Genomic DNA, 24470 nt, shown 5'->3' with positions numbered 1-24470 from the left:
AATCGCCGCCCCGGCAGCGCCGCACGCTGCCCGCCCACACTGCACCGCGCCGGCGCGCGCGCTGCTCCCGCCCCAGCGCGCCGGCGGCGGGGCCGCGCCTGCGCCGTGAGGGCCCCGCGCGGTTCGAGCGCGGTGGGAGCGGCGCCAGGCTCCGCCACCGGCAGCGGCCTGCTCGGAGCTGAGGGACGGCCGCCAGCGCCCCGTGCCGCAGCTCTCCGCTAGTCCGGGCCCCTGGGTCGGGGTACTGCGGCGCCCCCCGCCCTGGCTGTGGTGCTGCCCGTCCGCCCGGGCCGGTTCGCTTTCGTGTCGCGTTGCGCCGGTCGCGGGCAGCGAGGCAAGTTCTGCGCGTTCGCGTGTGCGCCGTTCGCTTCTCGGGCTCCCCGCCAGCTGCACGGGACTGCCAGATCTCTGAGAGTTTTGGCAAATAATGTATAGCAGGTTTTTCCAGTTTTCATATATGGCAAGTCATGAAGCTTTTTGTACCTCGTGAATGCATACAGAATTCCTTACAAAAGGGACAATTTGTTACATTTATCTAGTGAACGTAGGAAGGAGTAGTGTGTGAAATTAATGTCTACATTTGGAAATTCAGTTTTTTTCTTTATTGTATTTTTTCTCCTTTTTGTTTTTATAAATAGTTTTCATGCCCATTTAACAGTGCTTTAATATTAACTATTACTTTAGCCTTATCCATGTTACCAATGGAATGTAGTATGTGGACTTGCTCTAAAAGTGGTGCTCACGGCGACCTGCTCGCAAATGTAGAGTCATTACAGAATCAGCTGAGGAGAACTGAAAAAAATCTACAAACTGTAGAAAAAGAGCTATCCAGGTATGAGCGTGTCTGGAAATGAGAACCTCCTGTCTCTTGTAGTGTGAGTCTGTTGTATTTTGTGTGGTGGATCAGTGCAATTAGCTCCTTTTGTGCTTTTCATTTGAATAGTTTTTATGAGCAACCTAATAAAGAAAAAAAGGAGTAGTGACTTTTTGCTCTCCCTCCAACCACTAGTACAAGTGAACATTACAGCCACTGCTTCGATGAGGTGATAGATGTCCCTCTGGAGGACTTTGTACAGCCGAATTACGATTGTCAAGGATTTTCCAGCTTGAAGAACTGTGGTAGAACATCTCGCCAGGATTTTCAAAGAAAATCCAAAGTAAATATTTCAGTTCATTACTTCTTTTTACTACTTTTGCTTTCTATTCTTTGCTATGTTTTTCAACATTTTTGGTTTGTGGGCTTGGAGCATCAGACAGTGGTGTCAGATGAACACTCTTAAGTAGTATCACTCGAGTACATTTCTTCGGAGAAGTTTCCACTCCCGCCTTTCAGTACTTGAGGTGTGTAAGAAAGATGGGGACAAAGTTTTTAGCAGGTCCTGTTGCGACAGGACAACTGATTTAGATTAGATGCAACGAGATGTAACAAGTGTTTTACTCATGAGGGTGGTGCAACACAGGAACAGATTGCCCAGAGATGTGGTAGGTACCCCATCCAAGGAAACATTCAAGGTCAGGTTGGTCAGGGCTCTGAGCAAGTTGATCTACTTCAGGTTGTCCTTGTTCAAGGTGGTTGGAGTAAATAACCTTTAAAGTTCCCTTTCAACCCAAACTGGTTTTGATTCTATGGTATATTTTAATGTAAGTGTGTGTATATGTATATATAAATGTATTTTTATGTCTAGTCTTACTCAGTATCCACAACTTTGGATAAAACTGTGGAAGAAAATGAACATCTTCAGGAGAAGTTGGATGCCCTTTATGAGCAAAATGCATCTTTGACTTCTCAGAACCACTACCTAAAGAACAGAGTGGAAACAATGAACTTTGAATTGTTGCAGTCAAAAACAAAAGTATGTATCTTTATTGTGTTCATCAAAGAGAAACACAAGCCCCAAAACACCCAGTGAGCATGACTTTTGAGTTTAGAATTCCAAGAATGTGCTGGGTTTTGTCTTACGTTAATCTGTGTATGTTTAATATTTAGTATATATTTAATAAACAGTATTAATCTTGGACAGAATAATTTGGAATCTATTTCTCCATGAGCAAAACAACTATATTAATTATGAATTCCATATACTTATGTTCCAAAGTTTAAGCTAAAGACAGTAACCTCAGAATGAAAAATACACTATAAAAGAAAATAGTTCAGTAATGCATTTAATGCTGTACATTCACATGTCTGAAACATTAATGGGAATAATAATGGCACAGTAGTCATTTGTCTAGGAAATGAAAATAGTTGATCTCTCAGGTTGGATTAATATTGCTATTTTGAAAAAAGTGAAGATGAGTTAGAAGGGAATATTGTATCTAATAAATCATTACTGATTTAATGTACACTTGTCTGTACAGGTTTGTTTCAGGACAACTATGTTCTTTTATTTGGGTTATATATAATATTAATATAATATAGTTATGCTTAGTGGCTTTTTTTGAAAAATGTTATCTCCAAAATAGTATAAATAAATAGAGTAGCAAAATGTTGGACTGTGTGACACTGAAAGAAGAAGTAGTTGGATATAAACTTCTGGGGAAAAGCAAGAGACAAGATCAAACTATAAAGAATATATTATGCTAGACAGAATATCACACTGGAACGGGAAGGAATGTTAAATGAGCAGAAAATTGGAGTTAAGGTGGTGTAGATGAATAAACATAATTTACAGTGGGGTTAAGAGCACTTTCTTTCAGTAAGCAGTTTTTTATTCTGTTTCTCACCTATATATATGCAAATGTTAATGAAACCCCAAATACGTTTGTATTTCAGATTTCATATCTTGAGGCCGCTTTAGCTACACATTTAGTCAGCATTCCGAAGTTGAAAGAACAGATTGTAAATTTGGAAGCAGAAGTTTCAGCTCAAGATAAAATTCTGAAGTAATGTGTACTATTAAATCAATATTTTATTGTTGTCTTCCTGCTTGTCCAATCTCTTTTTAGGAATAACATAATTTCTGGTACTGTGTGGGTCATGTAATCTGGGGTCTGGGAAACTTGCATTTCAGAGCCATTGATAGGAGGAGGGAGGTGGTTTAGTTTGTGCTGAATGTACTTCAAGAAACTGAGAAAAAATAATAAAGACTGGTAAAAGAAACCAGTTTGTAATGTGTGCTGAATAGGAATGTGCCCTTACAACTGGATAGGGTGATTGTTTGCTCCATGACCACATATATTCTCTTGTAACAAGCATATATATTTCTGAACATGACCATGTTCTTTGTAACATAAAGGATTCTTTCTTCATGAATACATTAATCAAGGCAAATGGCCAAATAAAGCTGATGTAAGCACTGTTCAGAGGTGTCAGGAAGACATAAAAAAAAAAAAAAGGTAAAAATATTTATGTTAAATTTATATTTTAGTGTTCTTTCCCAGTCACACCTCTTGGCAGACAAAATATGATTTCTGTGATCAGAGCTCGTGACACAAAAGTCAGCTCTCGGGGTCCTTGACAGTTGTGACATTTGGTGCCTACTGATAAGTCTTAGACACCACTCCAGTCTGCAGACATACTCCTGGGGAGTCTGGAGACTATGGGTGTTTCTAACCTAGTTTTGAGAGTTACAGCATATTTGTCTAGCACTTCTGGAACAATGTGTGCACTAAAGAACAACAGAAATCTATTTTTTTTACAAAAAGTTCTTATTTTTTTATTATGCTTTGTTTATTTGCTAGAGATGCAGAAGATAGACTAGATGAAAATCAGAAAACAGCAATGGAAAGAGAACACATGTTGCAAAGATATCAAAAGGGCTATAAAAATCTGCAAATTGAATTAATTGAACAAAGCAAGCAAGAAAGGAGGTAATTGACTAATTTTAATAAATTAGCATAGAATAATAGAGCAATAAGTGTTTATTTCCATTGGAAGTTGTTTGCTTTGCCGGAATCAAATTACTTTGTCTGTTTTAAGAATGTTATTTTGAAAAAAAGGGGAAATTATGTGGGAAGGTACTGATTATTTAAATGCGCATGTTTAAAATTTTGAAATCGGTTGTTGCAGGCTGATATCACACACTGGAACCCAGTTCATCAGCTGTTTTTTTTTCCCTTCAGAGTAGATGTACTGCACTGGAAAACTTCAGTGTGCAGAATATATTTTTCCTGAATTATTTTTGTATTGTCTTGCAAGAACCCGCAGTGTATGCTCAGTAGTTGGTATTGAGCAGTATTCCTTGGTGTGAGGAAAGTGACAAAAGAACAACTTAAATCAAGAAAACATTTTAATGTTACCCTTAATCTTACCTGCCTATATGATAACTGTTGAAAAGGGTGCTGTAAGTCCATCTCAATCCCCATTTCCCATTCCTATTTCCTCCTTTAGCCTGGTGGCTCTGTCACTACTTAGGAGGATTAGGGAATTTGCCTGTTGGAAGTTGCTACGAGCACTCCTATCAACTCCAAAATGTAATTTAAAGAAGTGAGTAGAATAAATTAAAAGATCCCTACATTCCTTATTAATTAAACGGCATTACCTGGGGCAAAAAATTACCTGAATTCATGGCTTGGAAAAGCATTTCTTGAACCTTTTAAATGCAAACTATTTGTTTGACTTGTGGCTCTACCCATGAAATTACTTCTGACCTTCTTATGGCAAGAAAACCTGAAATACTGTGGGGCTTGCACTGCTGGTTGAAGAAATGTTTTGTGATTGCTGTTCCATTGGAGCATGTGGGGTTGGAACTAGCTGTACTTAGTTACTAGTTGTAAATGTAAATATTTTTGTACTTCAGAAAAGCTGAGCTTCTGCCAGGTGTTAAGTGTGATGTTATGGTTAGTATCAACAATTATTATGGTTTACTTTTAATCAGTAATTGCAACAGCTTATTCTTCTTTACCCAGGCAAACTGAAGTGCTTTAGCTTAATGCTTTTTTATTCTGAAATGTTTTTAGCCCCTTCTCTGAATACTTTTGCCATCTCCAAATAGGCACTGGTCCTCAGTGAGACACCGATCGGAGGGTTGGCTGTACTTAGATGAGGCACTGCCCCATCCCCAGCCCCCTTCATGGAAGAAAGAAATGTTATTGAGCAGCAGCAATTCTTGTGTGCCTGTACTGGCTGTCCTGGACAGACTGCAAACCTGAGCTGTGCTGAGGTTACTCTGCCAACTTCTTCCCTAATGAGTAATGACAGGGGAAGGGGCAGTGGAGTGATAGAGGGGAGCATTGGGTAGCCTGGGTTGTTTCTTGGAACAGAGTCTCATGTGATGTCTGGGGCTTGGAAAGTTGGAAGAAGAAAGGAAGTACCTGGAGCAATTACAGTAGTAATTGTTTTATTAACTGGAGAAGATAGTTACATTAATGGCTGAATGGAGTTTGTGGGTTTTAAAATTGGTTTGCATCTTTTGCTTGGCAGAGCACATCAGCAAAGAAATGAAGCTTTGTTGAATGTGGAGGAGCTGACAAGAGCTTTCACAAAGTGTAAAGCAGAAATAACTGAAAAACTAGAAAGGGTGAGAGTTTTTTCTTCACTTGTATTTGCCATGGTGTTAAGGTGTTTCTTCCAATAGGCCCTGCAGCTAATAGCAACAGTTCATCAGGGAGTCAGTTGTCTCCACTTGTTGGTGGCAAAGTCCTAAAAGAGGTGGGACAGGGTAAGCAACTGTTTGTGGTGATAAATTCAGTTATATAATTTTATACTGTCTTTGCACAGTCTGGATCTTTGGAGTCTGCATCTTTGGAGCATCCTAATACTGCTGCTGTTTCTTATTGACTGCTGCTTGCCAGCTGGAAAGTTTACATTTTAAAAATACAAGATTCTTTTAAAAGCTCTTTTTCCTCCATATGTATAAGCTGTTTGATGAAACATGTGCTGAAGAAGAGCTAAGATGAAAATGTAGTAGTCTCCCTAAGTTCTGATGATCAGAATTGTTAATCATTCCTGCCTTGTGGGAGGAGAAAATACAGTTCTTACAGAGATTTTTTTTTTTTTTGTTAGACTTCTTTCCTTGTAGAGCAAGGTTGCCAACCTCAAATGTGCCCTAAAATATTAAGTTAATTTTTTCCTAAATGACAGGAAAAAAAAACTTCTTTGCTTCTCCTTCACTTCACAATAGTGAGCAATAGTGTTATCTACTGACTTACAGAAAGAGCATAGTGTTCATAACATTATTTTAAAAATAGCCTCTTGACCATGGAAGCTTAGTTTATTGCTATACAGTAATGAAAAAAAATTGCTTTTTAAGGCTAAAGCTGAAGAAGTAGTTTTGGGAGAACGTTTAACTAATTGTGAAAAAGAAAAAGAGAAGTTGAATGAGAAGTGTATCAGCTACAAAAAGAATCTAGACATCCTAGAAGAGCAACTAAGGTAACACAAAGGCTTTAAAAAATTCTCTGCACATTTATTTTACAAGAAATTGGATGTTGCAATTGTCACTGTGAATGTTCTGCTCAATTCATACAGTTCAAACCAATGCATTTCTACTTATTTTCTGTAACTAATTTTTGAACATTTTAATCCCACATGCTGCCCCCAGTCTCAGGAAGAAGCTCCCCCCTGAGCCTTCTGGGGCAGTGGTTCTTTGGCTCACTGGCTGCTCCTGAGGGCAGAGGGCTGCCTGGTTTGCTGGGTACCTGTGCTCTGCCCCTGGGCTGCTCCCCCTGGGGGTCCCCTTGCACTGCCAGCTGTGTGTCCCTGCCTGTTGCACACCACGTTTTCAGTCCCTGGCTGGAGTGAGGGATACTCTTGGCATCTGATGGGGAGGCTGCACTCAAGCCTCAGTGGTGGTTGTGATGCTGCCTGCAGCTTATGGAACAGTCAAACCTGGTTTTGACTGCTTTCCATCCCAACTCAGCAACTGTTACAAGTTTTTATATTCCTGTATGTTTCATTTCAAGCTGAAGCCCCCTTTTTTTCAGGAGTTCCTTGGTAGTTCCCTCATTGCTTTAATGAGGGAAGGCAACCATCAGCTGGTTGTCTTTAGAATTGTTAGGTTTGGACAAACACCTGCAAAGACATTTTGGGGTTACTCAATTTACATGCTTTGTCCACACTCACATTCCTGTCTTAATTGTCATTCTTTAGGCCATTTTGGCAAGAGTGGGCAGTGTATAAACACCCTTACGTTAGCTTGAGTCTCCTGAGTAAGTCTCTGCTTCTAGTAATAAAAATACCTTTTAAATGTCTTTTTAGACAATTAAAGAAAGAGAATCACAACACAAAAGAAGAAATTAAAGCTCTAGAGGCAAAGAACACTGAAATGACAGTAATGCTGAGTCAGTCTGGTCAGAAGATCATCAAGCTTGAGAGTGAACTTTCTGAAAAAGAAATAGTACTTAAAGAGAAAGATGCTCTAATAATTGAAAATGAAGAGCTGACAGCACTTACTGCACAGCAACATAACCACTTGAAATTATGTCGTCAAGAAATAGAGGTTTCAAGGGAAGAGCTCAATGTACTAGAAACCATTATTTCTCAGTTGTCTTTAAGTCCATCTGAAGAGGTAGAGTAACTGATATAGTCTTAACAGTGCATTATGTTTTGAATAATTTTAAGGATTGAGTTATCCAAACTTATAATATCCTGAGATATGTATCTTAAAATTTATATGTCAGAATAACACATGAATTAAGGATGCAATAAAAGGTGTGAAGCAATAAAAGGTTGATTTTTCATTGACCTTTATTTTGTGTTAACTTTTAGGTCAAATGGCACCCTTTCAAACAGCACCTATTGAGTTCTTCAACAGAAGCTACCTCTGCATCTTGTGGTGAATCAAGTAAACCTTTGATTGCAGATCTAAGGTATAGCTTTCTGGTTACTGAACTATGGCAAGAATAGGCAGATAATAAGGTGCTATTAGAACTAGAATGTAGAAAGAATGTTAAATAGCTGTCTCCTCCTTTATAATAGCATTAAACTGGCAATGAAAGGAGCAGAAATTCAAAAACCTGGTGAAAACTTAGCTATCTGTACTGGAGCTGATCATCTTTCTAACGGTAATGAAGGACAAGAAAACAGCAGGTTGTGTGACCTGGAAACAGAACCTGTCAAATTGATCAGAAGTCCAGGAGGTAAGCTTGCTGAAATAGCCGTGCAGTTCTGTCTAATTAATCCACAGAACAGAAATGTTCTGCAGGGGTTCAAATTGGTTTTACAGCAAGTGTGCTTTGCTTGAACAGAGAATATTTTTCCACCTTGTAAAGTGTCATGTTCTCCAGAGAATAATATTTCTTTCTTTTGCTGCTTAAGTTACTTGTTCAGCAATAGCTGAGCTAGGATTTGTGTTGAAAGGGGAACCATGTATTTCTTTTTTCATGCAGGTTGTGCTAAAGTCTGTGTTTTTGTTGATTCTTTTCTCTGTATCCTGCTGTTACAGTGTTTCTCTGATTGCTTCTGTCATTACTGTTTGGATTGCTCCATGAAATTATGTCAGGGCACCTGTCTTTATTCTGTTTGTTGATTTCTTGGGGTTTTGTTGGGGTTTTTGTTTGTATTCATGAGTCACTGATTTCAGTTAAATTATGGGTTTGCATGTGCTTTTATAAATTAATCTTAAATTTATTTTTTTCTACTTTGAGAGAGGAGAAAATATCAACAGCTGGAACTTATAAGCAAACAATTTGAAAAGGTGAGGCAAAAATTCCAGAAAGAAGTAGAGGAGCTACGCACTAAACTGATGAAAGCAGATGAAGAGAATTCTGCCTTGAGGACCAGCATGGCTCAAAGAACCAGTCAGTTTCAAATCATACAAGAAGACCTATTGAAGAAGGCTTCAAAAACTAATAGCTTAGAGAGAGAAGTAAGTTTTTAATAGCACTGTTTTCTTCAGTTCAGTAATCAAAGATAGTAAAGGAAATAGTTACAGAAAAACTGCAATTGCCATATAATTTTGAAATCTGATTAATTGGAGAAAAATTCAAACTAATCTTTTCAGCAGGCAGAAAGAATTAGCAGCCCTAATTTGTTAGTTTTCAGAAATAGTTTTAAAGCTGGTGTAGTTAGTAGGCTTTTCTGCTACTACTTTGATTTGTTATGTGAAAAATACACACAGCCTTGTTACTCTGGTGTGGTTGAATTGATGGGTAATCCTAGGAAACAGGCTGAAGGAACAGTTGTATTTTTCCTCATTCAATGTTACTGTAGTTGCTAGAGATGAACATCATTACCAGAGAGTCACCAAAGAAAAAGTTTAAGCCTCAGCTTTTCTCAGGGTAAATAAATTAAATTGTAATGTTTCCATTCTGGTGCTAATGTGTTGTAGAGTTTAGCACAATAAGCTTTGCAGTTATTTCCTAATAATGAATGTAAATGTTATAAATATGTAAAACTATGTCATTGATAATTAATTGGATAAATTGTAAGTAAATTGTCCTGAATCTTTTTCTGTAAGTAATAAAATATAATGGTTAAACAAAATCAACCCAACTACTTACTAAAGGTACTATAGTAGTAGCTAAAATGGAATTGGTGATAAGAAAGTGCATACAAATATTTGAATAAAACTAAAACAGTTGTCTATGGGCTGTTTTGTGCCATATTTAATTTCAGATAAGAAAGAAATCTTCTCAGCTTTCTGCACTTGAGAAACAGTTGGAAGAAAAGACTATTGCTTATTCCACTGCTGCAGAAAGAAACGCTGAGTTGGAACAGGAACTCATGGTAAAATGTTCTCAGTGAGAATCCACATTTATTTAAAAAGACATAAAAGTTTAACTTGACACTACTATTCCCTGTATTCAAAATGTGTGGACTTTCAAATTTTCTAAATAATCAGTGCAGATTTTAGGAATGCAGGTTTGAAAAACTGAATCTTGTTTGAAATAAAACATCCTTTTTTGCCTGCCTTTGAATGTGGTAAGTTATTAATGAGCATGTTACATTCTCCTTGTGGCCACACGTGCAGTGAAGGTCTGGCCCTGTTGAATTGCCATTTGTTTCAGTGAAATACATGTAGATTTGTAAACAAAAAAGTCTTCAAAAGTGTATTTTAAAGATTCCATCTATCCATATGAAGATTGAATTTCTTTTTGTCGTTGTCAGGAGTTGTTACCTGTGCCATAATCCATCTTGGCAGGTGCTTCTCTCTGGTGGCTTCATTTACTGACATTGTATTCTATACCTGTGGTATAGGTGTGACGTCCTTTGAGATGACACATGCTCTGTGTAACTTCAGAATTTTGTTTGCTGTTCCTTTATGAAATCTAGAAACCAGATGATCAAATAAAACACTAAGTGTTTTTATTGAGTCCTTTTATTTTGGCAATTCCCAGGGAAAAAACAGATGCATTCATGAGCTGGAAATGACTATCAGTGAAGAACATGAGAAAATAACTTCTGCTTTTGAAAATGAAAAGTTGCTTCACCTTGAGCAGCACAAAGAAATGGAGAGACAGATTGACCTAGTAAGACCTTTATCTTGTAGTAGTGTGTATGACTGTTATATTTGGTATCTTTTCCCTATATTAATTTGTCTTGTAATTTTGATACACATCCATTAAAAAAGTTATGTTAAAAAGCTCCTTCTTTTCCTTACTTTCACTGATATTAGTACATTTTCCACCTAACTAGCTATACAACTTTCCCTCTGAAATATTCATATCCTGCTCAGCTGAAGAGAAATAAGGACTTAGGAAGAGTAGTGTTGTTCTTTGCTCCAAACAAAAAAGAGTATAGCTCTAGTTTTTTGGGTTTAAAGCATGACAGCTTCTGAAAATGTTCTTGTTGGCTGAACCTCTGCCAATCTGAGCCTTATGAGCATCTGTTGTTCTGGGACACCTGTTGGGGGGTTTTCAGTCTCTAGAGAAGTCTGTTTCTCCATGTGACTAGAAATATAACTGATTATTTCAAGCTGTTTAAAAGATTCTCATCTTTTAGTAAAGAATGTATTTATGTCTTATTGTCTTGGCTGCTGACAGACAATTACACTCTGTCTGCCGTCATTCTCCTCTGGATTTAAGATATTAAGTGCTTGGGATTTCCTGATAATTTTAAGACTGTGCAATGCTGTCAGTGGCAGTAATGTATTTAATTTTCATTATAATAATGATGGGCGAATAGAACTGAATCACATATTTAGGTGAACAAATTCTTATTAAAATAAGTTACGATTTACTTACGGACAGCTTCGGACACAGCTGGAGACAATACATCAACAATACATTGAACAAGAGAAAATAATATCTATGTTACAACGAGAGGTTATACAGAAACAGCATCACATTGAATCATTGGATGAGCTGCTAATAGGAAATAGAGAGGTAAGGTTAGCTCTTGACTTTGTTTAAATGCAAATCAAACAAGTGACTAAAAATAATGAAAAGCATATCCATAAATACATGGAAAGATTGAGAAAAATGAAAGATGTTTATGTTTTTGCTTCTAAATTCTTGTTTGAGTAATTGACTGAATCTAGTGTAGTCACCAATTACTGCTAATACTACTATATTGTACAAATTTTAATGTATTTTTAATGTACTTTCAGTATTTTCTGTCTTAGCCTTCTCTTTATGCCTCTGGATTGCCCCTTGGGTGTCTCTCTCTAATGAATGGAAAGATACCTGGATCAAGAATGATTGCATCAATCCTGCACTAGGAGGAAAAACAATAATGTTCTAGTATGATAATGTTTTGTTTCTTTTAATAATGCCTGCTGCTGCAGGATATGAAGAGACATCTCTCAGCAACCAAATTCAGTTCAGAGTATCATGTGCATAAATATTGTAAAAGCAATTGTGTTTTAGATACACTGATCTGCACTTCTTTTCCTGATTCTGATTCTGAGTTTTTATTAAATTACTTATAACCGTATAACATTAGATTAATGTTATGTAATATTTATATTTGGTTCTCTTGAATAAAAATATGTGTAAAAACAGGAAATGGAACATCAAAATATCAAGAAAGATCAAGGATTGAAGATGCTGGAAAGTCAATTAACAGAAGAAAAAATCAAAGTTAGTAAGCTCTCTATAATGTTCAAGTAGTAGTTTTAAAGGTTGCATTAACAGTATATTTCCTTTGATCTTTTATAGAAAAACTGTTCTATATAAATGTCTTAAATTCATATTCCAGAAGTCATTTATCAGAAGTATTTCTTTCTTTTCTGCTGTTTAATTTTGTTTTGTTTTCTTTTTTTTTTAATTAATAGTAGTATGATGAAACCTAAAGTAAGAGAATGTGCAATGCATAATTGCTTAATGTGATTACTGTAGTTACAAATAGGGCAAACTTGTGCTTATGGTACTCTTAAAGTCCAACATTGTCTCATAGACATAATGTTATACGTACTTTTGGTCTTAATATGGAATTTATTTTAGATATATATGATCCTACAATGTTGGTCATGTTTTTAGCCATCTGTAGCTCTTCCTAGTGTTTGCCTGATAAACATTTTCCATGCAGCACTTGTAAAAGGATTTTAATAAACCAGTGCAGATTTACCCCAGTCAGGTTTCAAAGTATTAAATCTTCAGGATATCAGTGGGAGAAGATACTAGGGACTTTGCTGTTTTCATGCTCTTTCTGAGCTTGTGTTGGACCAATTGTCTATCCTAGTGGCTTTGTAGTATTTGGGATGTTTTCCAGAAACTTAAAATTAAGACAGGTAGTAATTTCTCTTCAAAAAGCTCTTGAATCAGCTGAGGACAGATACACAAAGTCCAGTATGGTTTAGAAAACTGGCAGTCTGATTGCAAAATTGAAAGAATTGGACATTCTGCAGCTGAATTCAGGACAATTCTCATTGATGAGAAATCCTAGCATTGAAACCAAATGGTTAAGAAAAGCTTAATTACTATGCCTTAAGATCTCTGGGGGTTTGTTTGTTATAATTTTTATCAGTTCAAGGTTATAAGGTGTTTGTTAGAGATTACTCAAACCCAAATGAGCATTAAAAGTGTAAAATAGATTGACAGTGTTGACATTGCTCGAAGCTTTTCCCTTCTCATCTGGTGAAACTCAGGCACTGTCTCCCAGTGCAGAAAGGGAAATTGTGCTGCTTGGTAACTTTTTGAAAACAACTGTTTTAAGGTCTGAGTTTTTGTTTTTTTTTTTAAAAACATGTGTGTCAACTCACTTATGATGATAATTCCAAATTTGTTTATGCAGTTCTATATGTAATAAAACATGATGGATTAATGATTCGGTATTGACCCTATGTTTGCTTTTAAATTCTAGTAACTGACTGGCATTTCTCCTCATAACTGAAAGTCTCATCTGATATAAACACAGTCTAAAGTATTATAGTTTTGAATTTTGCAAATAATTTTAATTTTTGAAGACTGTTTCAGTTTAAAGTTTACTATAATCTTCTATTACTATTTTAATACTCTTACGATAAAAATGTAGTTTTTCTGATGTTTCACACAAAGCTGTCTTTTAATACAATTTTTAGACCAGTTAATACAAAACTTTTCAATTTTAAGTAATTTTAAATAATTAAATAAGTAATTTAAAATAATCTATTGCATTCACCTAGGTACGACAGCTTGAGTCAGCATTAAATGTTTGTAAGGAAGAAGTTGCGCTGTATTTGAGCCAGTCACAAGAAAATAAACAGATGTTTGAAAATCAGCTGAAAGAAAGGTCTGAAGAGGTAACAGATTGTTTTACAACTCCTGCAGAGAACACTTGTTACGATTGATTTAATCTAAAAGTTTGTGACGTGACAGCCAAAATTTGCGATACGACCTGTGAATGGGAAGTAAACTGGGAAAAAATGATAGATTTTTTAAAAATGATAGATAGAAAAAATTGGGAGAGCGCTATTGCAATATAAATTTAAGTGCACAAAATTGATCTGTTTTTCAACTATCTTAATGGGGAAGAAGTCCTGGGCATAAAAAAATGTTTACTTCTAGACCCTGAGTTTTATCATGTTTTCCACTATTACTTGAAAGAGTTAACTTTAAATATTAGAATTAATTTTTTTTTCTGGGTGAAGTAATTAATAGTAGGCTGATCATGTCAGTGCTGGCCTACCTGCTGAGAGCTTTAGTCAAGTGGAGATTGCTGGACCCTGTACAGGATTAGCATGATGGAAGTTGTGTGGTCATTGTCAGACATAAGCCTGTGATATTTACTGCTGCTTCCTAAGCCCTAAACACTGTTGTTCTTATACTGCACATGAATGGACTGGATGCTGTGTGAAACATCAAGTGTGGCAAGTGAGGCTTTATAATTGTGACCACTGTTCTCATAAACAAAGTCCAGTTACTACTTCTCCTCTGAGTGAGCAGTTAGTGATTTCTTTTTGATTGTTTTTTCCAAGAACACTCCTCCTTTTTTTATTTTTATTTTTTCCCCCACCCAGAACTGTTCCTTCTTGTATTCACCACTGAGAAACCAGACTATTCAATATAAAACAAGTTAGGCACTCAAAATTCCTTTTTTTATTGGAATGACTATTGACATACAGGCAAAGAGAAATAAAGGGGAGGACTGAGAAAAATCTCAAGGGGAAAACAAGGACTTCTTGAGAAATAAAGAAGACTGGTAGAAAAAAAAAGTAGTTCTAACTAAAAATCTGCTATGTATGTTTTTAAAATACTGAGAAGTTATATTTAGAAAGCAAGAATCAAAACCTGTGACTGACTGAGAAGTTACTACTTTCCTCACTTTAGAGCATAACTCAATGATGAATTATGAAGTCTGTTATCTACTGTTGAAACTGTAATGCAGCTAAATTCAGAACCAAAAGTTTTATTGAATCACAAGTGTGATTCTGTGTTCATTATGAGAGAATAGCTGATGCAACTGCAAATAAAATGTTTTATTGTAATGGAGAATAAATGTCTTTTCAGCTTCATTATTTACAGAAAGAAATAAAAATAAAAGGTCAGAATATTCAGGACATGAGTGAACAAAACATTCTCTTGCAACAAACTTTGCATCATCAGCAGCAAATGTTACAGCAAGAAACTATTAGAAATGGGGAGCTGGAAGATAATCAAATTAAACTTGAAAAACAGGTATGGTGAGAAGTGTCTACATATATAGAGGAAATTAAATGCCTTGTATATGTTTTCATAATACCTATAAAATTGAATATTTTTTGATAACTGAGTTGATAATTATTATTTAGATATATCTAAAATAAAGAGTTTAGTAGCTTGTTTTATCTTAATCCAGGTTCTGAGCTATCAAAAATTCTAGTTAGCATTAGAATGGCTAGGTACTTGGAAAATCAAACCCTAGGCTGCAGTTAAGGAGAGGTGCATTAATTCAGAAAGTTGCATCTTGTTATATTTGCTAGAAACTATTTGTCTTTCAAATGTGCAGTTTTAGTTTTAAATTGTATACAGACTATAAAGAAATCTGTTGTGTAAAAACTCTCCCTATGTGAGTTGCAAGACAAGAAAGTGTATTTCTTTTGTATGCAATTTGAAGGTACTCTTTAATTGCCATTTTAAATAGGTATCCAATTTGGAAAAAGAGCTTCAGAAACAGAAAGCATGCACAGAAGATAAGTTGAGAAATGCGGAGGAGAAACTGCGCCTAGCTGCTCACGAAGCAGATTTAAACAGAAAGAAGGTGGATGAACTTAATTCTACAATCAGGTGGGTTTAGTGTAGGTGAGAGGTGTATTCTGAGCACGGGCATATGGATCAGAGTGTTTTCTGTCTGAGGTGGTGTTCAGCTGTGGGCTTACACTTCAGTCTCTGTGAGCACAGACTGGAAATCAGAAGGGAAGCTTCTGACTAGCAAAGGCATGACTTTCTGGAACACTTTTCCAATGGAATTAATGCATGTCCTGGCAACCTATTTAGCCTTAAGATAGCACTTCATAAAGCAGTTCAAATCATAACTGTATCAGCTTGCTTGTAATTGTAGATAGTACATTCTACAGGAGCTTGCCAGTCTTAAAAAATATAGCTTTGGTTACAAGAAAATCCTACTTAACATGACTTTTATTTCTGTTTTAGTCACAAGCACTTGTCTTAGAGTGTGTTGCTCTTGTTCCATGGTTCATTTTAATCTGGTTACTTCTGTTAGACAGATGAAATTGGAGATGGCTCAGTGCAAGAATGAACTTACTGGCATGGAAAAAGCAGCAGTCCAATTAAAACAAGATGGTGCAAACAAAGCACTGCAGATAAATCAGTTGGATATCACTCTGGAAGAAGCAAGATCAGAGCTCAATAAAAAGGCAAACGAGGGTAATTTGGCTATTTTGCTTCTCAGGCTTCCTTTCATTGAACTATTCCTCTGTATGTATTAGACCTTTTTCCTCCTCCTCCTTTCATAATCAAGTATCTAAGAGTCAAAAAACGATAATCTCTTTAAGCCCAAACAAAACCAAACCCAAATGAACAACACCCCCACAACCCAAAAGAATCACAAATATTTTTCACATGCTTTTGCAAATTCTTGCTTTTGTGGTATATACCTTCACCCCAGGTGAAATGTATAAGTAATTTCCCTGTAAACTGATAATGCAGATTCATAATGTAATAGTCAAATTATACACTTAGCTTTAATAAAGGTATATGCTGTTCAAAAAATGCATCCCTTTGAAACATACAGAACATCCCTATGGAAATAAACTTTCCAATCCATCTTCTTCCATTTAGTTTAATCGTATCATTGTTTTAAGCCAGAGAAATACCAGCAATTCTCTTGCACTTTCCTAGCACTACATGTTCAGTTACTATACTGTGTCTGTATTGTCTCCTTTAGACATCTTTTAGATGTTTTTAGATATATCCTTACATTTCAGGTCAATTGTTGATTATGAACTGAATAAAACTAGCAAATACTTAGACACCATAAATTTTTTTTTTGTAAAAGTGGTCACTGTTTTTCTAGATTGTCTTAAAACATAGTGATACTGAAAATTTATCATGACCACAAGTGCTACTAGGTAGTGGTGTTGCATGAAGACTCTGATGTACTGATGATTAAAAATTTTTTTGTGGTGTGTGTGTAAAATAGTGAATGATTTTGAAGATAAGCTGCTTCAAACTGAGACTTGCCACAGGAAAGCCTTACAGAAAATAGCAGAACTGGAATCTGCATTACAGAAAGCCTGTGGAGAATTAAAGATCACTTTAACACAGCTTCGGGAGTTGCAAGATGCATTACAGAATGCACAGTCCTCCCTGGAGGAGAAGAACATTGCTATCGTGGATCTAACAACTGAGCTCAGGTGAGCTGCTATCTTTTCCATCAAGAGAACTTAGGTATGTTGGTTATTCCTGAAGAATAGCAAGTAGTTTGGATGGGGTTTTTTAATGTTCTTATGTTCTTATTCTTTTTTCTTATAGAGAGCAGCTCTCTATAATTTTTAGATGGTTTGTGTCCATGAGGTAACTTGATATTTGAGATCCTCGGCTCATTTTTAATTTCTAAAAGTGGTGCTGAATTCCTTTTGGGGAATTCTGTTTTAAAATCTGCTGAAATTATTTTCTGAATCCTAAAGCTATGAAGTAATCATAAGAATAGACAAATTGTCCAGTTTCCTTTCTGTCACAAATTAATGATACTTTATTTTTTAAAGAATCCTGATATAGCCAACTAAGTAATTTGAATAATGAAATTATTAGGAATTGCCCACCTGGAATATAATCAACAGAATTATTCTATTTGGCTTTGTTTCCTTGCTATCAATTCACCTTTAGGGTAATATGCTTTAAGTAAGTAATACATCTTGTGATTTTCAAGCTGGGTATTTGAAGCCAAGCAACTGGATGTTGATTAAGCAATTAAACATATGAGAATTTCAGGTATTGCAAGGATGAAATTGAAGACAAAAAGCAGGAACTCCTTGTCATGGACCAAGCACTGAAAGAAAGGAATTGGGAACTGAAACAAAGAGTAGCTCAGGTCAGATAATTTTCAAGCATGTTACTGACAATTATGCCTGTTATATAGTAGATCATTTATAAAAAGCCTGCTAGGTTTGGTTGCTTTGATGTATTGTCTCAAACAGTACTGGTTACTACAGCCACAGTGCCAACCTCAGACCAACTGTATGTTGCTGAAGCATTATGTACCAGGAAAATCAGAAGCCTTATGTCATAACTGCCCCAAGATTCTTCATTAGTGCTAAAGTTATGGGACAACTGTTCCCATCTTGATGTTTGCTAAGAGGAAGGAAAGGTCTGTGCTGAAGGGTGCTTGGAGATGATAGATTCCTTTCCTTGTTTGCACTGAAGCGTATTTGATTCACATTAAAGCAGCCCCTAAATAAGAAATTATATCTTTGTTGTGAATAAATTTCTGTAGCTCACTTGAAATATTTTCAGTCTTTTGATCTGGCTTCAGGATTTGATGCCCATGATGGGAAAATTCTGCTTCTGTCATTTTATTATAAGCCTCTTCCTGAAGGAGTTACCAGCCTTTGTATTCAAGAATATTTGAGGTTCAGAGAAAAGGAGCGGGGATTTGAATAAATCTGTTTAAAGAACTGACACTGTAAGGAGGCCAGATCTTGCAATGTGTTTTTGCCACAGTACCCTGTGAACTGCCCCAGGAAGTCATCAAAGCATTTGACTGATTGAATTTTTTTGGTTTGGCAAAATTTGGCACTTCCTAACAAGGTGGATTAGTATAATAAACTACACATATTTCTTTGAAAAGGAGAACTAGGTTTGCATTATGTATACATGAGGACCTAATATATTCATTTATGGATTTTTCCCAATTTCCCCTTTTCTTTTTATGTTTGGCCACTATTTAAATGAAATAGTAGGAGTAGCTTTATATTGACTACTCAAGAGAATATGCTTGAGGCTACAAAGGATTAATTGCATTCATTTTGCTCTCATAGTTTGTAATATGGCATAATATTATCTGCATATTAGTTCAAAATAAAGTATTTCCTTTTCTTCCATTTTACCTCTAGATTACACAATTGGATATGACAGTTCATGAGCATAAGGGAGAAATGGAGCAACAAATAATTCAATTACAGTGCAATTTAGAGAAGTCAGAGTTGGAAATTAAGGAATGCAATAAACAGGTAATTCTTCTTCATCAAAAACACAGTTTCCCTAACAAAGAGCAGCTAATTCTATAGAAAGTCTGGTCCTGGGACACAATAGCTGGCCAAATTTAATCTAGAAGATAAAAACTCTTTTATATTGCAGGGAGAGGGAAGGGGAATGTATCAGTAAAAATAAATGTTCATCAATTAAAACTATAGATTTTGCAAGGCTATAGCAGTCCAAGAATGAAAACCCATTTTTCACTTGGTATGATACAGATCCCAAACTGCTCTTTTAGTAAAGGAAAATTTAGACAAAACCAAAAAATTGACAGAGGAATCCAAAGTCAGGGTTAATACTGACAATATTTGTGAGTTTCATTTGTTTTGTGTGTGTTTGTTTTTTTAATAAAATTGTTCTGACTTAGGTAAAATATTGGTTCTGATTTAATTGCATTTTCTGTTCAGATTGAGAGCTTAGAGAAGAAACTCCAGCACTCTAAAGATGAGCTTCGTGAAAAAGAGTTTGAATTGCTCCAGAGAAATCAGGAAATAAATCAGCTGAAGAAAAAAAAAATGAAAGAAAACAACATAGCCTAGAAGCTCTTGGAAAGGTAAAACATACCTTGGATAGACAACATACTATCAATTTTTAATGCCACTACTGTACTGCCTAGAAGAAATTATAGGTTGTCTCTTTAGTGTAAATATCATTACTTCTCCCAGAATCATTGTATTTTATAGCCTGGTGTTTGCTGAACCTTAATCCCCTGAAGTGAAACTAGTTGAATTATTTTAAAATTACAAATTTAATGGTACACTCTTAATTGTCTGCTTTCTGTGGAGAAATTCGATTACTGATTATCTTTAGGGACCTGATTTTCTGGCTATGATATGGTCTTTGTTGAAATTAAACAAAGCAATATATGATTATAGCTTCTTATGGCTTAGGTACCTATCTTGTGAAAATTAATTGCATTAAAGCTCTATCATGCTTGTAGGAATGAGAAGTGAGAATTTTTTGGCATAATGAATAGGAGTGTGTGGAAGGACTTAAGAAGACAGCTAACTCTGTGAATTGTACCAATCTTTTGTTTGGTGCATGAATCAGTCTCTACAAGTACAAAGGGGATCTGAGATAAACAGGCTTCCTTGCACAAATAAGTTCAGTCAAGGATGATTCCAAGTACAGCTAAACACCAAAGCCAAGATGGCCTCTGCCGCTTCAGTTATGCTGCATCTGTGTGTTTGTTTTCCCTAGGGTGAGATATCAGAGAAGCCTCATTTCTGTGTGAACACCAAAGGCATTTGGTCTGTATTCTAGATCATGAGGGTTGGCTCTGTCACAGCTGAATATGAAGGTTGTTTCACTGCAAATTGAAGCAATGCTAGCTCTTCCATCTTGAATTCTGTTAGGTTATTGATGATGCTTGAGAACAGGACAGTGACTGCTGCTACCTTTCACGCATATCATTAGCAATTTCCAGCTTTTCCTGAGGGATGATTCTGAAAGAAAGAATTTCCTAGCTAGCCCCAGTACAATTGCTTACTAGACTCTTTCCTTCCAGACAAATTGTCTTGTTTTTGCAAAGGAATACCAGGAAGAGGCCTAAGAATATATAAGAAAGGCTTTGGAAACAGACTTACTTGGTCATATTCCTTCCAAGACTTGGGATAAGGAAATGAAATTTTATTTTAATTGTAGTGAAGTAGATAAAAAGCCACTGAATTTTGGAAGCATTCTGTGTAAAACATGAAATATGTTGCAGAGGGCTTCTGGCTCCACATAGAATATTCTATGTTTCCTTCTTTGTTTAAAAATTGAGTATATTAACATAATGTAAGAAAATACTTTCTCCATTAGTAACACATTGCAAGATTGATTGACCAGTCTTCCACAGAAATTTTCTGTCCTAGTTCTAAAAAATAAATTACTTAATCTATCTAGGGAAAAGGGGTGGAGAGGCAGTGTGTATGTCTTGCCCAGGGGTACAGTCTGTCTCGTTCTTTTTTTTCTTAATACATTGCCTTTCTTGTTTATTACAGAAAATATATTAGTTCAGGGAAGGAATTGCTAGGAGGGTTGATTTGTGTTCTGGTCCACTCTGTCCCTTTGGGACTCATAAAATAACCAGGTCACAGAGTTGTCTTTGTTCTTACTCTGCTTCAATCTGCAGTGAAGATTTTGTAACAATACAGCACTTGGCTACCCTTAGAAGTTGTAAATATTCCAAATAAAGGAACTGAAAATATCTTGCTGAACATTAAGGATGGCTTTTTCATTTTTCTGGGAAATTGAAGTAATTTTCTGTATTGAAAAATGATAATTTTATAAAGGCAAATTTGATTTATAGCAAACTGATGTTTTGTGACTATAGTTCTTCCTGAAATGAGAAGCAAAATTGTATTAAAATGGTAAGTAAGAAAAAAGTTAGTGCTTGCAATGATTGACTTCTTAAAAAAGTGATTTTTATAACATTTTTGAAAAATTGTGTATGACATAAAAAACTTAGGAATTACTGTAATAATCTTTCATATGTAAGCTGTAAGCTGCTTATATGCTACTTACAAGTGTTTGTGTACAGTATGTATAGCATGCCTCAAAGAATAAGCACTTAGCTAAGCATGGGTAGATAAACAGTGATCCAATATAACCTCTTGAAATTTATAGCAGGAACCTTAGTATAATATGATGTGAAATAGTAGTGGCTGATAGTCTCTTGTGCTCCAGCACTAGCTAATGTGAACATGACTGCTGTGTATCATGTACTAACGACATCTAAAACTCTGTTTTTGTCTATAAATGAACTCTTGAATAATTAGATCCAGCATATACACTTGTTTTTAAAAGGAGGGGCAGGGGTAGTAAAGCTCTAGAAACGAAATAAAACCCTAACCTCAAACATGCTTTGGCTGCATTTACTTCTATATACAGCTTAAATTCACACTGCTATTTTTCTTGCTGTGTGTTGGTGGACATTATAGGATTTTTCCACTTGATACCTTGATACTACTGTTGATGGGGTTTTTACAGACACTTCCCGAACTGTTAGCAACTTAAGAACAAAAATGCAATCCAACATGAAAACTTAAGCCTCATGCAGAGGAGTTATTTTAAAAGACAGTGCTTATTTAAACTGTACAAAGTTTTTATAGAGATTTGCATATGAAGATTTCTTCTCAAAAACATTCTGCATAACATTTTCCTTATCTGCTAGAACTGAATATGGTATCAGAAAATTTGTAAGTTGTGCTTTTTGAGACAACAAATCAACTTCAGTTACAAGAATAGTGAACAAAATAACATAAATCAGAATTTGAGATGGCAGCTATGGACTTGTGACCTGCTGTTAGTTTTTCTGAATTTGTAAGATAAGGTTTAATAATGAAAAGTAACATCTTGGTAAAAATTGATTTTGATATGGTAATCACAGATATTTTGTTTCAGGTACAAGAACTGTGAAGAAATGACAGCTGCTGCCTATTGGACAAGCAGTAACCCAGAAATGCTGTTGCTGGCACAACTGTGCACCCAAAGAGGACATTTTAAAGCTGTATTTCTAAATAAGGAATGTAGTTATTTGTACTGAAGCAGATGACAACCTTTCTATTTTTCCAACTGTTAGTGAGATTATTGCCTTCATATAATAACATATTAATTTATCTTTTATACTTCAGAATAAAATTTATTTATTTTAAGTTGTAGGGATGAATTTCAGCTGTCATCTTTTTCCAAGGTTTTTAAATTATGTACTTGTTTAGTATCTCACTGCTAATCAAAGGTACAATGGTAGTACCTTATTAGCAATTCTTGTTTGGGAATATTTTATCTTTTTTTGTATGCATTGCAGATACAACATCTTATTAAAATGGACCTGTTTGTAAGATGTTTTGGGTCACTGGTTTGATCATAGACACTGGCAAAACCTGCTTGCTTTACTTCATGCAAGTGTCTTTGAGATGCAGAGTTGTGGGACAGGATCATAAAGCTTGTGCTTGTTTCATTTGATATTTTTGATCAAATGAAAATCCATACAAAAATTCCCACAGATTAAATTCACATCATAACTATGCATTGTAAAACATACTTATTTCCAGGTTTTCAAAAGTACTACACAATTTAGCTGTTATAGATGGCTAGTGGCCCCACTTTTATATTTACATAAACATCAGGAACTGCAAATACGCTTTTGAGGCCTCAGTCTAAGTCTGATTAATGCACACATGACTTACGTGCATTAAGACATGTGATTCATACTTCAGAAATTAAGTTACTAAAGTTATTTGATGTAAAGAAGAGGAAAATAATCAAATGTATTTCAGTTTAAATACCAGGCCTCAGTTAAGTGTTTTGCATATTAAAAGTGTATCTTGGCCAATAAACTTACCTGAGGTATTCCAGAAACTTTGCAAGTGGCAGTTTGCTAGACTCCTTGGGCAGTACTGGATCTTTCACTTTATGTAAACACATTCCACAAATGTCACGGGTTCTACATTAAGTGGTTCTACAAAACCAGCCACACATTCTGCTACCGTTGACAAGTCAAGATACACTCATCTAAAGTATTTCTGCAGTTTCAGATTATTTATTCTGCTATTATGAAAATTATGATGTGACAAAAACCACTGTTACTTACATACAATTAAAATAAATATATTGTGTGTTTTAAATCAAGGTATTTCTTTCTCTACATAACTGTAAAGGGAAAACCTTAGAATTAGGTTGACCAGTGCAATAATTGCAAATTAAACTACTTTTATTTTTTAACTCTCTTTCTGTGCATCACTTTGCCTTCAGCCTAGAAGTGTATGCATCAAATTTTAGACAGATTTTTTTTTAAGCAGTGGAATATATAAGCCCTTCAAACCAGGATTTCAAGTGGAAAATATAACCAATCTTAATTACAGCTGCAACACAACACTAGTGGAATTCCACTAACTAGCATTGTATAAAGCCTCATTTGCTCCTCCTACATGCACTAAATATAAATGTGCAAGAGCAGCAAAAGTAATTTGCCTAATCTCTGAATCAGCTAAATAGCATTTGGACTAAAATTTTGTCTGTATACTAACTTATCTGGTTAAACTCTAGGTTAAACCTAATAAATAAGTAGAATCATAATTGTATTTTATCTTTAGATATTTTGTTGCTTGCCTGAGAAGTTAATAATTCCACTTACACTGTTCAAGCCAATTTATTATTTTTGGAAAGGATGGTCTTTTTTAAACATAAGTTCAGTTAAATATTTCTGTACTGTCCTACTTCTTCTTGAGTTACTAATCAATTTACATCTATGTAAGTCCTGGAACACTAAGCTCATTCTTCTGAAGTGTGTTGCATTTACACAGGGTTGTTGACTGTTGGAAAACATTTTACTGTACATAATGTTGTTGCAATTAGCTGAATGCTGTTCATAAGGCTAATTGCTTATTAAGGTATTTTTTTTTCCTGTCACTCAAGACAGAAACAAGGGACTGATTTTCTTCCTGAATGTTGTATGCCTACAGTTAATGTATGTTAAACATGAATTGCACTGAAATGCCAGCCCAAATGCCCCTCTCTTTAATCCATAATTTATATGCAAAATATTTTCTCCA

General features: G+C 35.6%; 1 protein-coding gene across 1 annotated transcript; it reads left to right on the top strand.

Moving 5' to 3' along the window:
- The first annotated feature begins 11 nt into the window (after window positions 1-11).
- On the top strand, window positions 12-23490 carry CCDC18 (coiled-coil domain containing 18). The gene is made up of 25 exons (XM_058842866.1): window positions 12-832; window positions 1010-1157; window positions 1686-1853; window positions 2774-2883; window positions 3682-3810; window positions 4331-4426; window positions 5363-5459; window positions 6192-6313; window positions 7139-7448; window positions 7649-7749; window positions 7859-8019; window positions 8527-8747; window positions 9497-9607; window positions 10219-10350; window positions 11071-11205; window positions 11824-11901; window positions 13425-13541; window positions 14749-14916; window positions 15362-15504; window positions 15941-16104; window positions 16880-17093; window positions 17671-17770; window positions 18792-18908; window positions 19341-19486; window positions 22321-23490. Exons 1-24 carry the CDS (start codon window positions 693-695, stop codon window positions 19470-19472), a joined length of 3414 nt encoding a protein of 1137 aa, XP_058698849.1. The 5' UTR covers window positions 12-692; the 3' UTR covers window positions 19473-19486; window positions 22321-23490.
- Window positions 23491-24470: the final 980 nt, after the last annotated feature.

The sequence above is a fragment of the Poecile atricapillus genome, chromosome 7 (assembly GCF_030490865.1).
Source record: "Poecile atricapillus isolate bPoeAtr1 chromosome 7, bPoeAtr1.hap1, whole genome shotgun sequence".
Lineage (NCBI taxonomy): Eukaryota > Metazoa > Chordata > Aves > Passeriformes > Paridae > Poecile > Poecile atricapillus.
This window is presented reverse-complemented; position numbering and strand designations above follow the sequence as displayed.